Source organism: Petromyzon marinus, chromosome 29, assembly GCF_048934315.1.
Source record: "Petromyzon marinus isolate PM22_M1 ecotype Great Lakes invasive population chromosome 29, UKy_Petmar_22M1.pri1.0, whole genome shotgun sequence".
Classification (NCBI taxonomy): Eukaryota; Metazoa; Chordata; class Hyperoartia; order Petromyzontiformes; family Petromyzontidae; genus Petromyzon; species Petromyzon marinus.
In genome coordinates this window covers 8,349,765-8,363,017 of record NC_133695.1, presented here as the reverse complement: position 1 = coordinate 8,363,017, position 13,253 = coordinate 8,349,765, and the positions used below count along the sequence as shown (strand labels likewise).

The 13,253-nt window shown below is 46.0% G+C and overlaps 1 protein-coding gene across 1 annotated transcript in view; it reads right to left on the bottom strand.

Annotated features, from left to right (window-relative positions):
* Positions 1-4,082: 4,082 nt before the first annotated feature.
* Positions 4,083-13,253, bottom strand: part of RECQL4 (RecQ like helicase 4) — a 29,752-nt gene continuing 20,581 nt past the window's right edge. The window contains exons 19-25 of the mRNA XM_032962677.2: positions 12,378-12,852; positions 11,812-11,941; positions 11,303-11,475; positions 10,139-10,319; positions 7,673-7,838; positions 5,051-5,150; positions 4,083-4,337 (exon numbers count right to left, since the gene is read on the bottom strand). Of these exons, the coding sequence (XP_032818568.2) occupies positions 4,216-4,337; positions 5,051-5,150; positions 7,673-7,838; positions 10,139-10,319; positions 11,303-11,475; positions 11,812-11,941; positions 12,378-12,852 (1,347 nt within the window). The 3' untranslated portion in view covers positions 4,083-4,215. The remainder of the gene's footprint in view (positions 4,338-5,050; positions 5,151-7,672; positions 7,839-10,138; positions 10,320-11,302; positions 11,476-11,811; positions 11,942-12,377; positions 12,853-13,253) is intronic.

The following is a 13,253-nucleotide window of genomic DNA, read 5'->3' as shown; positions in this document are numbered from 1 at the left end:
AGGCAATGAGCTTCATTGAAATTCACGCGCCCAATGATTCACTCGCCATTGACGGTCAGTCACCTCCTTGTCATTCTTCTATCGCTACTACCATGGTTACCGTCGCCGTAAACTTCACTCATTAATTCCTTCACCCGTGTTGAGGACTCGGTGCACCGGACTGGCTGTCGCGTCGCATCCACACTCTGTTTAAAGCAGCAACAAAGGGGTCGTCCATAAATGACGTCAAGCGATTTTGGACGATTTTTAACCCCCCCCCCTCCCCTCGTCACACGGCGTCACAAAAAGTCAGACCCCCCCCTTAAATATGACGTCACAAAGCTCTGCCCCCCCCAAAAAAATGCTTCAAATCGCTTTAAACTATTGTCATTGTAGTGCGTATTTAATGTGGCGCTGTACTCTGATGTTGTAGGAGAAAACATTTATTAAAAAGTCTATTTAATTAAGTAAAACGTGTTGTCTATATTTATTTAAAGTTGCGCATTTTGATGTGACGTCACATTTCTCACCCCCCCCCCCCCTCGTCACACATCGTCACAAATGTCTGACCCCCCCCCCTCTCCCTAGGTGCGTGACGTCATTTATGGACGGCCCCATACAGCAGGTCACAACACTTGCCCACTAACCACACTGCAGGTCACCTCACTTATCTTTCGACTTCTTCCTTCTCACTACTCCACTTGGGAATTATCTCCTCCCATCAATTCCAGGCTCTTATATAACAATATACCCTCGCTCAACTCAAGAAATGCGTTTCACTCTTCATCTATTTCAACCTTGACAGTGCTGTTTGTTGCTGGCCGCTTGACATTTTTGGGCTTTGGGTCTGTGCTTAACAACCGTGCTTTAAAACAATACAAATAAGGTACTGCAGTTGTTGTGAAGTCACCACCGATCACGGATCGTTCGCACGAGCATCATCATTACCATTATCTTCGAGGTCACCATCATTCGACTCTCCTTCGGGCCTCCGTCTCGGTACCCTCCTCCACCCTGCACACGCGTCCCGTCCATTGCAATATTCTCATTGCACCTACAACGACGATCAATCCACTGCTGGATGATGAGGGCCTCCTCAAGCTGGATGTTGTGACGCAATAACTCACCCCCAATGGCGGAGCCAGGATTTTCAGGTGGGGGGGGGGGGCAACCCCTCCAGCAATGAAAAATGATGGAGGAGTTGTTAGTAAGGAGTTGTTAGTAAGGAGTTGTTAGTAAGGACTTGTTAGTAAGTAAGGACTTGTTAGTAGGTAAGGACTTGTTAGTAAGCAAGAAGTTGTTAGTAAGTAAAGAGTTGATAGTAAGGAGTTGTTAGTAAGTAAGGAGTTGTTAGTAAGGAGTTGTTAGTAAGGAGTTGTTAGCGAGGACTTGTTAGCGGGTAAGGAGTTGTTAGTAAGTAAGTTGTTAGTAAGTAAGGAGTTGTTAGTAAGGAGTTGTTAGTAAGGAGTTGTTAGTAAGGAGTTGTTAGTGAGGACTTGTTAGTAAGTAAGGAGTTGTTAGTAAGCAAGAAGTTGTTAGTAAGTGAAGAGTTGATAGTAAGGCGTTGTTAGTAAGGAGTTGTTAGTGAGGACTTATTAGCGGGTAAGGAGTTGTTAGTAAGTAAGGAGTTGTTAGTAAGTAAGGAGTTGTTAGTAAGGAGTTTTTAGTAAGTAAGAGGTTGTTAGTGAGTAAGGAGTTGTTAGTAAGGAGTTGTTCGTAAGTAAGGACTTGTTAGTAAGTAAGGAGTTGTTAGTAAGCAAGAAGGTGTTAATAGGTAAGGAGTTGATAGTAAGGCATTGTTAGTAAGTAAGGAGTTGTTAGTAAGCAAGGAGTTGTTAGTGAGTAAGGAGGTGATAGTAAGGCGTTGTTGGTAAGTAAGGACTTGTTAGTAAGCAAGAAGTTGTTAGTAAGTAAAGAGTTGATAGTAAGGCATTGTTAGTAAGTAAGGAGTTGTTAGTAGGTAAGGAGTTGTTAGTGAGTAAGGAGTTGTTAGTAAGTAAGGAGTTGTTAGTTAGTAAGGAGTTGTTAGCAGGGAGTTGTTAGTAAGTAAGGACTTGTTAGTAAGGAGTTGTTAGTAAGGAGTTGTTAGTAAGTAAGGAGTTTAGTAAGTAAGGACTTGTTAGTAAGCAAGGAGTTGTTAGTAAGTAAGGAGTTGTTAGTGAGGCGTTGTTAGTAAGTAAGGAGTTGTTGGTAAGTAAAGAGTTGTTAGTAAGGCGTTGTTAGTAAGGAGTTGTTAGTAAGTAAGGAGTTGTTCATGAGTAAGGAGTTGTTAGTAAGTAAAGACAAGTAAGTAAGGAGTTGTTAGTAAGTAAGGAGTTGTTAGTGAGTAAGGAGTTTAGTAAGTAAGGAGTTAGTAGGGAGTTGTTAGTAAGTAAGGAGTTGTTAGTAAGTAAGGAGTTGTTAGTGAGTAAGGAGTTGTTAGTAAGTAAGGAGTTGTTAGTAAGTAAGGAGTTGTTATTAGAGAGTTGTTAGTAAGTAAAGAGTTGTTAGTGAGTAAGGAGTTGTTAGTAAGCAAGGAGTTGTTAGTAAGGACTTGTAAGTAGTTGTTAGTAAGGAGTTGTTAGTAAGTAAGGAGTTGTTAGTAAGTAAGGAGTTGTTAGTGAGTAAGGAGTTGTTAGTAGGGAGTTGTTAGTAAGTAAGGAGTTGTTAGTAAGCAAGGAGTTGTTAGTAAGTAAGGAGTTGTTAGTAAGTAAGGAGTTGTTAGTAGGGAGTTGTTAGTAAGCAGGGAGTTGTTAGTAAGTAAGGACTTGTTAGTAAGGCGTTGTCAGTAAGTAAAGAGTTGTTAGTAAGGAGTTGTTAGTAAGGAGTTGTTAGTAAGTAAAGAGCTGTTAGTAAGGAGTTGTTAGTAAGGAGTTGTTAGTAAGTAAGGAGTTGTTAGTAAGGAGTTGTTAGTAAGTAAGGAGTTGTTAGTAAGTAAAGAGTTGTTAGTAAGGAGTTGTTGGTAAGGAGTTGTTAGTAAGGAGTTGTTAGTAATAAGTAAGGAGTTGTTAGTAAGGACTTGTCCATTGCTTTTTATTCGACGCGTGTGCGGCGATGACGCAGCCATCGACCGAGGGTCGAATTGGAACCGCGTTGTGTGATCGGCATCGCGCTCGCTGAAGGTGTTGATGCCTTCAGGGAAGTCGTGGACTCTGTAGACGCAACTGCGCACAATTCTGTGAGTCGCTTATAACTGCTTTGTCGTTACTTATTGCCAATTATGGGCTCGGACTATTGTCCTATCATCTCATAGAGTCCCTGGCACGTAATAATATGCTTACACAGTGGCAGTGGGGGTCGCAAAATGCCGATTTATTGCTAATAAATCCCAATCATTGGGGGGGGGCACGTGCCACCCCACCCCCCACGGGCTCCGCCAGTGCTCACCCCCACGATATGAAGGCAGTGTTTACACCGCTGGCTCACGGCTGGGAACTCGAGATGAACAGTGCTCATTTGTGCAACAAAAAAAAACCTCTTTGAACGACATTTTTAAAATGAAAATTCTATTTGCAAACTTACAATCACAATACAGGTCATGTTTCTCGGTTATTGAAAACTATACATGGAGTCCATAATAAAGGGTTCTCTTTTGCGTTAGATCGCGTAAATATAAATGGGTCATTAAACCCCGCCACCACCCGACAGCCAATGAATAAGGTCTGCCACGTAAACAAAACGTGCTAATTAGCTACTACTTAAACACACCGGTGTGTTGGAGAGTAAACCCACAACATTTACAATTCAAGGACGACGTTTCGCTTCATCAGGCGACTCGCCTGATGGTGATGTCATCACTGTGAGTCTATCAGAGAGGGGTTAATCTAGTCATATAAATGACAGCATTCATTTATATTCGGACACATTTACAACACAAAAACACATTTATGGATATTGCTCGTGAAAGCTAACGTGTTAAACTATGCATAGAGCACATTGCCGTGTTAAGCTACTTGCAGAAGTACCAGCTTGATGTGAACTTTGCCCCCTAAATCCCCACCTCTGGGTGTCCCCCTCCCTCGTGTGTAACGACCCCCAGGCACACCCCCTCGCCTAGCACCCCCGCTCCCCGTGAGCAGCTCCTTGCGCCGAAAACCCACGTGCCCCCCACCCCCCCTCGCCCCCGAGGCGCTGGGCAAGTAACGCCATGACCCCACCCCCCGCGTGCCGGGCGCTCGCTGATGGAGAGAGAGAGATCAAGAGATGCGCAGAGAGAGAGAGAGACGCGGAGCGCCGTGAGCAGCAGCGCTCGTTGGCTTAGCGGAGCCGCAGGATCTCCCGCTTGGCGACCTCCATGACGAAATAGAAGTCGACGTCGAGGTGGCTCCTCCAGAAGCGGCGGTCTCGGCCCCACACCTTGGCAGGATACGCGGGACTCCCTGTGCAGCAGCAGCAGCAGCATCAGCAAGTGTCACTTGCCACCATCGCCATTCACCACTATCACCAAAGCATTACCATCACCAACATTGCCATAAATGTTGTTGGTTTATTTCTGGCCGCTTCATGTTTTGGGGCCTTGGAATGTTGATATAATAAAGTGATTATGGTCACAGAATGGTGATGTTAACGGTTTAGTGGTGAGTGGAATATGGTGTTGCGTGTGATGGTGTTCAGTGTGATGGTGGTGAGTGGTGGTGGTAATATTTCTGGCGTTGGTGGTGAGTGAAGGTGGTTGTGATGTTATTGTTTTGAGATCAAAGTTGCAATAAGAGTGGGAGGTTTCTAGAATTGAACGACGTTGGTATGAGAGCCTCTTAACATAGAGGATAAGAGCCTCTTAACATAGAGGAGGAGAGATAATACTATAGAGGAGCAGAGTAAGAGAAGAGCAGAAAGAGCAAAGAGGTGACCTGCAGTGCGGTGGGTGGGCGAGTGAGTTGTTGTGACCTGCAGTGTGGTGGTTGAACAGTGTGGATTAGACAGGACATTCGGTCTGGTAGAAAAAGTCTTCATCACGGATGGAGGAATGAAAGAGTGTAGTTTACGAAAACAGTAACTGTGGCAGTAGCAATAGAAGAATGATAAGGGGATGACTGACTGACTGCCAGCGAGTGAAACGGTGAGTGCTGGATCGTGATCACCCCGACCGTACCGATGCCGTGGAAGATGCGAGCGATGGCACGGGCAGAGAAGTTTCGGTCATGATGCAGACATAAAAAGGTGATGATATCCCTGCTGACCTGCTCCTTCACCTGCAGAACAAATCACCGCGTATCGCTTTCGTTGTGCAAACTTAAAATGTCTGGCGATCTCACATTTCTCACAAAGTAACCCTTGGTGTCATTGTCGAGGATATCAGTACAAAAGAAATACGCAGACAATTTCCCCCTCCTTTCCCATAATTGTCTCTCATGTAAAAATATAAAGTTGTTGTTTTTGTACTCATACCATCAGCCACACGGCCCACTGGGAGTGCATACATTTAGCAGCATTGGTTCACCACAAGCAAACTCTGAAACGGTTTCGATATTTATTTGCCTCATTCGCAGAGCCAGGCTTGCTTAAATGCTGCCGAACTGCGAGATGTTCACAAGCAAGCCCCCCCCCCCCTCTCTGTTACACGTGGGTCCGAGTTCAATTCAAAACTCCAATTCCATACATAGGCTATCACGACCAATGTGAGTCAACCAAAACGACAATAGCACAACACGAAACAATCACGAGATGAGCACTCATCATGTACAGCGGTGGTATAAACTGCTATAGCAAATTTGTACATGGAAAACTTTGAAATAAGAGCACTTGCCACGAGCACATTAAAACCATCCTTTTGGTTTAGATATGTGGATGACACTTTGGTTGTCTGGCCACATGGTAAAGATACACTTAATGATTTTCTAAATCATCTCAATGCACAAAACCCGGCCATTCAGTTCACCATGGAAATGGAGGTGAATAACACACTCCCATTCCTAGATATTTTGCTTGGACATGGCCTAAACGGTAAAATAACACACAGCGTTTACAGAAAGCAAACGCACACTGATGCCTATCTGAATGCAGATTCACATCATCATCCAGCTCAGAAATCCTCTCTTATCAAGACGCTCATACATCGGGCTAAAACAGTGTCTGATGGTGAGAGTCTAGTGAGAGAGATCAAACACGTTAAAGACGCACTACGACAGAATGGCTACAATAATGCTAAAATTAACAGAGCACTGAATGCCAAATCACGATCGCAAAGCAATACTGCTGAAAGCGATCAGATTGTTAAAACAATAAAAATTCCATATATCTCAGGAGTAACTGACAAATTAGCCCGTGTTTTGCAAAAGCAAAACATTACAGTAAGATTTGGTACAGTACACAAAATTCAAAAACTAGTACCTTGCACTAAAGACACATTACCTAAATTATCAACAGAAGGTGTATATCGGATTAATTGTTTATGTGGCAGATGCTATATTGGACAGATGAGACGTAACATCAGCGTAAGACTAAAAGAACATCAGAGAAATATTAAATTATCTCAAACACAACTGTCGGCAGTGGCAGAACATGCTTGTCAACAAAGACACTCAATTAATTTTGATAATGTTGCAGTGTTGTGTAAAACTAATTATTACTGGCAAAGACTAATTAGAGAATCCATTGAAATTGAGAGGAATAAAAATAACTTTAATCGCTCTGACAACTACAGGCTTAGTGCGGCCTGGAAGCGTATTATTAAATAATACACATTACATTTTGATTTAAAGCTTTCGTGACTGCAGTAATTCATGTTCTTGGCTCTTTCAGTGGAGTCGCGTTGGGGGGGAGAAATAAAATAATAAAATATATATTTGTTGTTTTGTTGTTTCCCTTCAGCGTGACTTTGCCGAGGGAGCTAAGAATATGAATGTACATTACAATTCCTTATAGGGGAAACACATACTAATTAACGAATTACTAACATAGCATATAATCACTAACACACATTACAACTAATTACTAATCTACAACTCATTACTAATCATAACCATTGACTGATTACTAACCGATTATATAATTACAATACCCCCCCCTCCGCCTCAAATCACTGCACCTGATATGAGTTAAATGATGACATCACCCTGCTGCTCTATTTAAAACCGGGAGCAAGCGAGTGCTTTACCATTCTGGCGAATTGCCCGATGATGCTGGATGTATTTACCAGCGAAACGTCACAGTACTCAAACTGTAAATGTTGTGGATTCACTCTTCAACACACCGGTGGGCTGAAGTAGTGAATTATTTGTCTTTTGTCAACGTGACACTTTTTTTTTTGCTGATTGGCCGTGTCGGGTGGTGGAGGGTTACTACACATTTATAAATAACGCGATATAACCCAAAAACCTTTATTATGAATAATATTGGTCGCGAAAGCCTACGTGTTAAACCGGTATAAACTGCGTTGAGGTCAAGGTTTGTGAGATCTCTGTAGAATATGATTTGGAGGTCACCGGTTCCTTCTTCCAGCACGGCAGTCGAAACAATAGCGCAAGTTTCTTAAATCCCCTCCGCCCTCTCCGTCCACCCACAGCGAGCTCACCGGCAGGTCGGTTTGTAGTGCAGTAAAGTCTGGGGTATGCCAACTCTTCAAATCCATCTCGTTTATCGTTGAAGATTACACCGGATTAACCTTTTGAGCTCCCTCTTGCGGAGGTCCTGCCACCAGTAGCGGCATTAGCGAGCGAGCGAGCGAGCGACCTCTACAGCCAGTGCGTCTGTTCACGTGCCCAGAGCCTCTTACCGATTTTGGGATGAGATCCTCCTCTGCTGCGCCTGCACCGGATGTTGTGCTGCTCTCCAAATCCCAGTGCTCGTCAAAGTAGCTCTTGAGCACTCGCTTCAGTTGCTCACTCCGCTCCACCAAACCGGAGCCATCCACACAGTGGCCGCATGCTTCGAAGGCCAAACTGAACATGGAGAGAGAGAGTCACACCGGGCGGTTGCCACGAACGGCACAAGAGCAAGATTCACCGGGAAAATGCTCAGTCACACCGGAACAGGCCATGGCCAAAGCAACCGTATCCCCGAAGTCCAGTTCTAACTATCGGTGCCGCTTTATGTTCAACCACGTAATCACGAACCCTACCGTGTTGACAGCGATGCCAACGATTATTTTATGTTGTGTATTGTATCGTTTTGTACCAAACTAGGACCCCATATTGAATAGAGATGGCCTTCGCCTATAATCATCAGGCGGTTCACCAGCATTCAAGCAAGGCGGACTCTGCTGATGAGACACTGAATGTCGAAACCCGTCCAGAACGTTGCTTGTGTTGAACCAATGCTGTTGAAATGATGCACTCCCAGAAAGTCGCGCGGCCAATGGGATATGCAAGAAATACTTGTGTTTTGTTGAACGTGGCGAGACAGACAGGAAGAGAGACGTTGCGTTATCCATTGATTTTTCGATACCACCGTCCACTTCGCAAGGGTGGGTGGCAAAATAACCATAAAACGTATTTCATACAAGTCGCAAGTTAACAGCTGCACAGTAGTGAGAGTCTATGACATGTTTGACCGAGTGCGATGTCCACTGTATAAGAATAAACCGTGTACAGGGTAGTCCTCTACTTACGATGCAGATGCGTTACGACGACCCCATCGTAAGTCAAAAATATCGTAAGTCGAAGATGGCCCTAGCCTACCCAGGAGCCTTAAAGAACGGTGATCATTTTTTAAAACAGAGCAATTTACAGTACCGTACTGTATAAACTATATACTGTATGTGTTTATTAATTACAATGCTGTATTGCACAGTAAAATGTAAAGTAAAAAAACAAGGTAAATTCTTAGCCTACCGATATGAACTGCAATTTAAGAAAAAGTGTTTTTCAGGAAACAATCCTATCTGCTTTAAAAAAAACTTTTAACATGCATTAAACGTACGAATCGTATCGTGGCAACCCTAAAATGAAATCGCTAAAGCTATATGTATCATACATGCATTGAACGTATTGTAACGTATCATATTCTACTGTACTCACCAAGATTCTGTCCGTCGTCTGCATACTTGAACGATGTTAGGTTGTTGATGGCTACATTAACTTAGTTGTCGGAAGAGGAGGATGGCGATGCTAAAGTTACAGTATCGTACCTCGTAATGCTACTGCGTTTGCCTGCCGCGCGAAATTAAAAATCTTTTACAATTTTGCCGTATCGCTAATCGCCATCGTAAGATCCAAATATCGTAAGTCGGGGACCATCGTAAGTCGGGGACTCTCTGTACGTTATCCGGCCAGGTGGTGACTCAGCGGTACAGCGAGCGGCTCGCAATCGGTTCAAATCCGTGTTGGGGGTTGACTCGGACCATCGTCCCCCCCAGGGTCAATAAAATAGGTACCGCTTTGTGGGGAATGAAACAGCGGTTACGCTATGGATAGATTTCGTCCCTGACATGGGAATGCGGTATTTCTACAGCTGGGTCAGGACTATAAACAGATGAGCAGTGCCCTGACGCTTATTTGAGCAGCAAATGACCGTGACCCGCATAAGGGACAGAGATGATATGTTTATATGTGCATCTTTACATGTTTCCTATGTACGTGTCAATACACATCCTGGACACCCTTCTTCCATCAAGCAATTCTCCATGTGAGTAAATCGATAACGGCAGAGGGATTGTTTTTAGAGTCCTGCTCGGTCCTGACTTTTTGGACTCGCGACCCGACACGGCCCCGCAACCCACTTCAACACCATCTTACCCGCAGCCTGACCAAAATCCGACCGGACCGGAATCCACAACGAAAATGTCAACAATTGATGTCTAAAGTTTGGATGCTATTATTGTCGTAGTGATGAAGCAATGACATATAAAAAAAAAAACACATTATTTACTCTGCTAATCCTCCACATAGTAGCTGTTACATAGCTAATATCCTAAACAGAATTTCTTCACGAAAGCTTAGGTGAACATGTTTTGTTTTCCCCATTCTTGTTTGAAACGTAGCACTGCACAGTTTCTCTGGTTCTTATTGTTCGCTATATGGGCAGCGCACCCTAACCCTTAGCGGGTCACCCACGGGCACCCGACCCGAGGCGCGGCTCACAGATCGTTACATCGCAACGTCGCCAGAGGCGGCAGCGGCTCGGTGAGGGCCACGTCCAGCGGGTGGACTGATCGCGCCCGATCGCGACGACGCCGAAACGACGTAAATGAGACGGAGCAAAGGGGTTACACGGTCGGCCGCCATCCGCTCCCTGGCGGTACCTCTGGAAGGCCGAGAAGCAGCAGCGCAGCTGGTGGAGCTCGACACGCTCCTGCGCGAGCACGCGGCCGTGAAGCGCGGTGCACAGCTCGTCGTGCTCCTCGTCACGCAGGTCCCCCGGGGAGCGGAAGCGGAACGCCAGCTCGTGGAACTCCACCAGCACGGAGCTCTTGGTCGCCGCCCCTGTGCTCCATGCACGCACGCCACCGCTGCGTTACTGCCCTCCGAGGCCACCGTTGCAGGCGTTTGCCAAAACTGCGAGTGCTCTGCCTGCGCTAGGGTTTTATTTTTCGATTAACAGTCACCGGCTACAGGCCCAAGTGGCCAAAATGCCAAGGAGGCCAACAACAAAACAGCACCAGCAAAAGTTCTACGATTAATCTCGAATATAGCGTACACTAATCATCGTCAAAATCAGCCATGATCAATCCACTGTTGGATGAAGGCCTCCCCCTAGCCAACAATCACCATTATATATTTTTTAACACAATTGCTCACAGGTGGAAAGGTCCAAAATATCAAGTGGCCAAGAACAAACGGCACTGTCAAAGTTGCAATAGGTAAGATTTAACACCTTTATGTATTTGAGAAAGGTTATTGTAAGAGCTTACGAAAAGAGATGATGCGAGGGAACTCTTAAGATGTACAGCATGGGTGGCGGAATCAACGAGTGAAGTTCTTGAAAACAGTAACCATGGTAACCATGAAACAGTAACCACCTTGGAGTGCCGCGATGGTGAGATGTTAACTACCTCGCCTGGTATACAGGAGGTTGTGGGTTCGATCCCGACCCCTGTATATTTGGAGTTTGCATGTTCCTCCGGTTTTTCCCTCCACATGTAGAAACATGAGTTTAGAGTATTTGGCTGCTATAAATTTCCACATGATAAGCCACTTCATTGGGCTCTCATTTGTGGCCAGGTCGCTCCTGAAAAAGAGCTACATAGCTCAAGTGGGCCTTACCTGCTAAAATGTAAAGTGTTTAGTTTTGTTTTAGTTTGGGAAGATTGAGAACATAATGAGGCGACTGACCGCCGGGGAGCGAGTGACTGGAGGAGTGAATCAGTGAGTGCTGGATCACCAAACACCCCGACTGCTTCATGTTGCAGTCTATCAAAGGTTACAAAATCGTGCGCAGCGCTGCTTTACGTAGGAACGTGACCTACCCCCTCGGGGCTCCTTCTGCCACTGCAGCTGCAACAGGTCCCTCTTGACGGCATACAGCTCCCAGGCCATGCTATCGCACAGCTCCACCACGTCGAACTCCAGCTCGCTCCGACCCTCAAAGCTCTGCCCCTTCAAGCGCTCGCGGGCAATCACCACGGCCACCGGCAAACAGCTGCCAAGACGGAATAAATACACGCCCCTTACTCTCAACGCATGAAGACACCTGAATCGTTTGCTTTTACACCAATCAAACCAGTCAGGTGGTTCAGTGGCAGAGCAAGTGGCTCGCAATGGGAAGGTTACGATTTCAAACCCTGCTTGGGGGTTGACTCTGCCCATCATCCATCTGGGATCGATAAAACGAGCACCGCTTTGTGCTCGTTGTCCTAAAGAGAGACTCGTCGCACCATAGGAATGTGTTTTTTCTACCACGGGCTTATGGCTGCAAACGGGAAACAAAAACCCGGCCGGTTCTCAGAGTGACCCCTCTGACTTTTGCGCACGTCACCTCTTTGCGATTTGGCGGAGCTGCGCGGGCCCCGCGTAGCAGCGAATGCGGCAGGTGGCCATGGTCGGGTGCAGGCACTCCACCCAGCGCCGCGGGTGCAGCTCCAGGTAGCACAGCAGAGTCTCGATGCCTGCGAGCCACAGAACGGCGGCGTGAACGCATCCAAATTATGAAGAACACTCGCTAATTATTATTGCTACAACACTTGTTTAATTCTTTTTCAGGACAGTCCTGCCAAGTTTTCTTAGGAAGCGTAATCCCAATCGAGTAATTTGCAGATTATTTTTTCAGCATTGAGATTTTGGCCAATACCGGACACATTGTGTATTTTTTTGCTATGGTAGTAAATCAGAGAACCCAGAGGAAATCCATGCAGAACAGGGGTAGAAAACCACACAAAAGGTACCCAGGTCAGGAATCAAACCCAGGTCCCATTTTGTTGCGAGGCAAGAGCACTACCACTGCGCCAAAGTGCCGCCAAAATGCTGTGTGAATCGAACAAAATGACGTGTGAATAACACACAATCAATGCTGTGTGACTCGCTGGTCGAGGAATAAAACATCACCTTCTTCTATCACGTCCAGGGCCTCCACGTTGGATTCAATGGGGATTGCCCTTTCGTGGCCCTTGCACAGCCTTGGGACCCAAGTCTCTCGCTCTTCCCTGTTTCCATCGTTTCCATTCCAGCGATAATCCAAGGGCCGAGAGAGATGAGCTGAATCGTCACCGCCACCCGTGGCAAAAGCATCGCCAAGTCCCGTCGCTTGCAAAGTAGGGTCCTCGTGGGTTCCGCCCTGAGGACCGGGTGACGCTCTACGTTGGGAATCGGTCACCTTTTCTGACGCACCATCCTCTTGCGGAAATGGTTTATCCGCGGCCTCCCTTGCTGACATGATGTCGTCGGAGCACGGATTCTCAACCGACTCCTGCTCGCTGGATTCCTCGGCGACGTGAGAACACTCGGCCGTGGCGGTATCCGATACGGGGTCGGGGATATCTGCCATCTCGTCATCACGCACGTAACCAAACTCCTCCTCCGTCTGCAGCACACACGCCCCACAGCAACACAACACTAAGCGCACAGTTGACACGTTTCGGTGGAAACCGTAATGTACAGCGCACTGCTGGATGTTGGTCGTGGGGGGTTATTGACCATACTTCACCACATTGGTCAGTGCAATCGCCAATGATGCTCACCCGTGGCTCGGAATGAAACTCAGGTCACCGAATCCATAGTGCGGCGTGCTAACCAGCATGCCATATTCAACTCCTATAACCAAGAGAGCCCTGCACATTTATTGAACACACCAACCAATTCCATATTCAGTAATGGTAAATGTCGCAAGCAAGCTTCCAAGTCATGCCAGTAAGTCAGGAAACCGTACTTGAGTTACAACTCGAGTGTACGTGACTGGGAACCCTCGTGATTATTAAGCTCAGT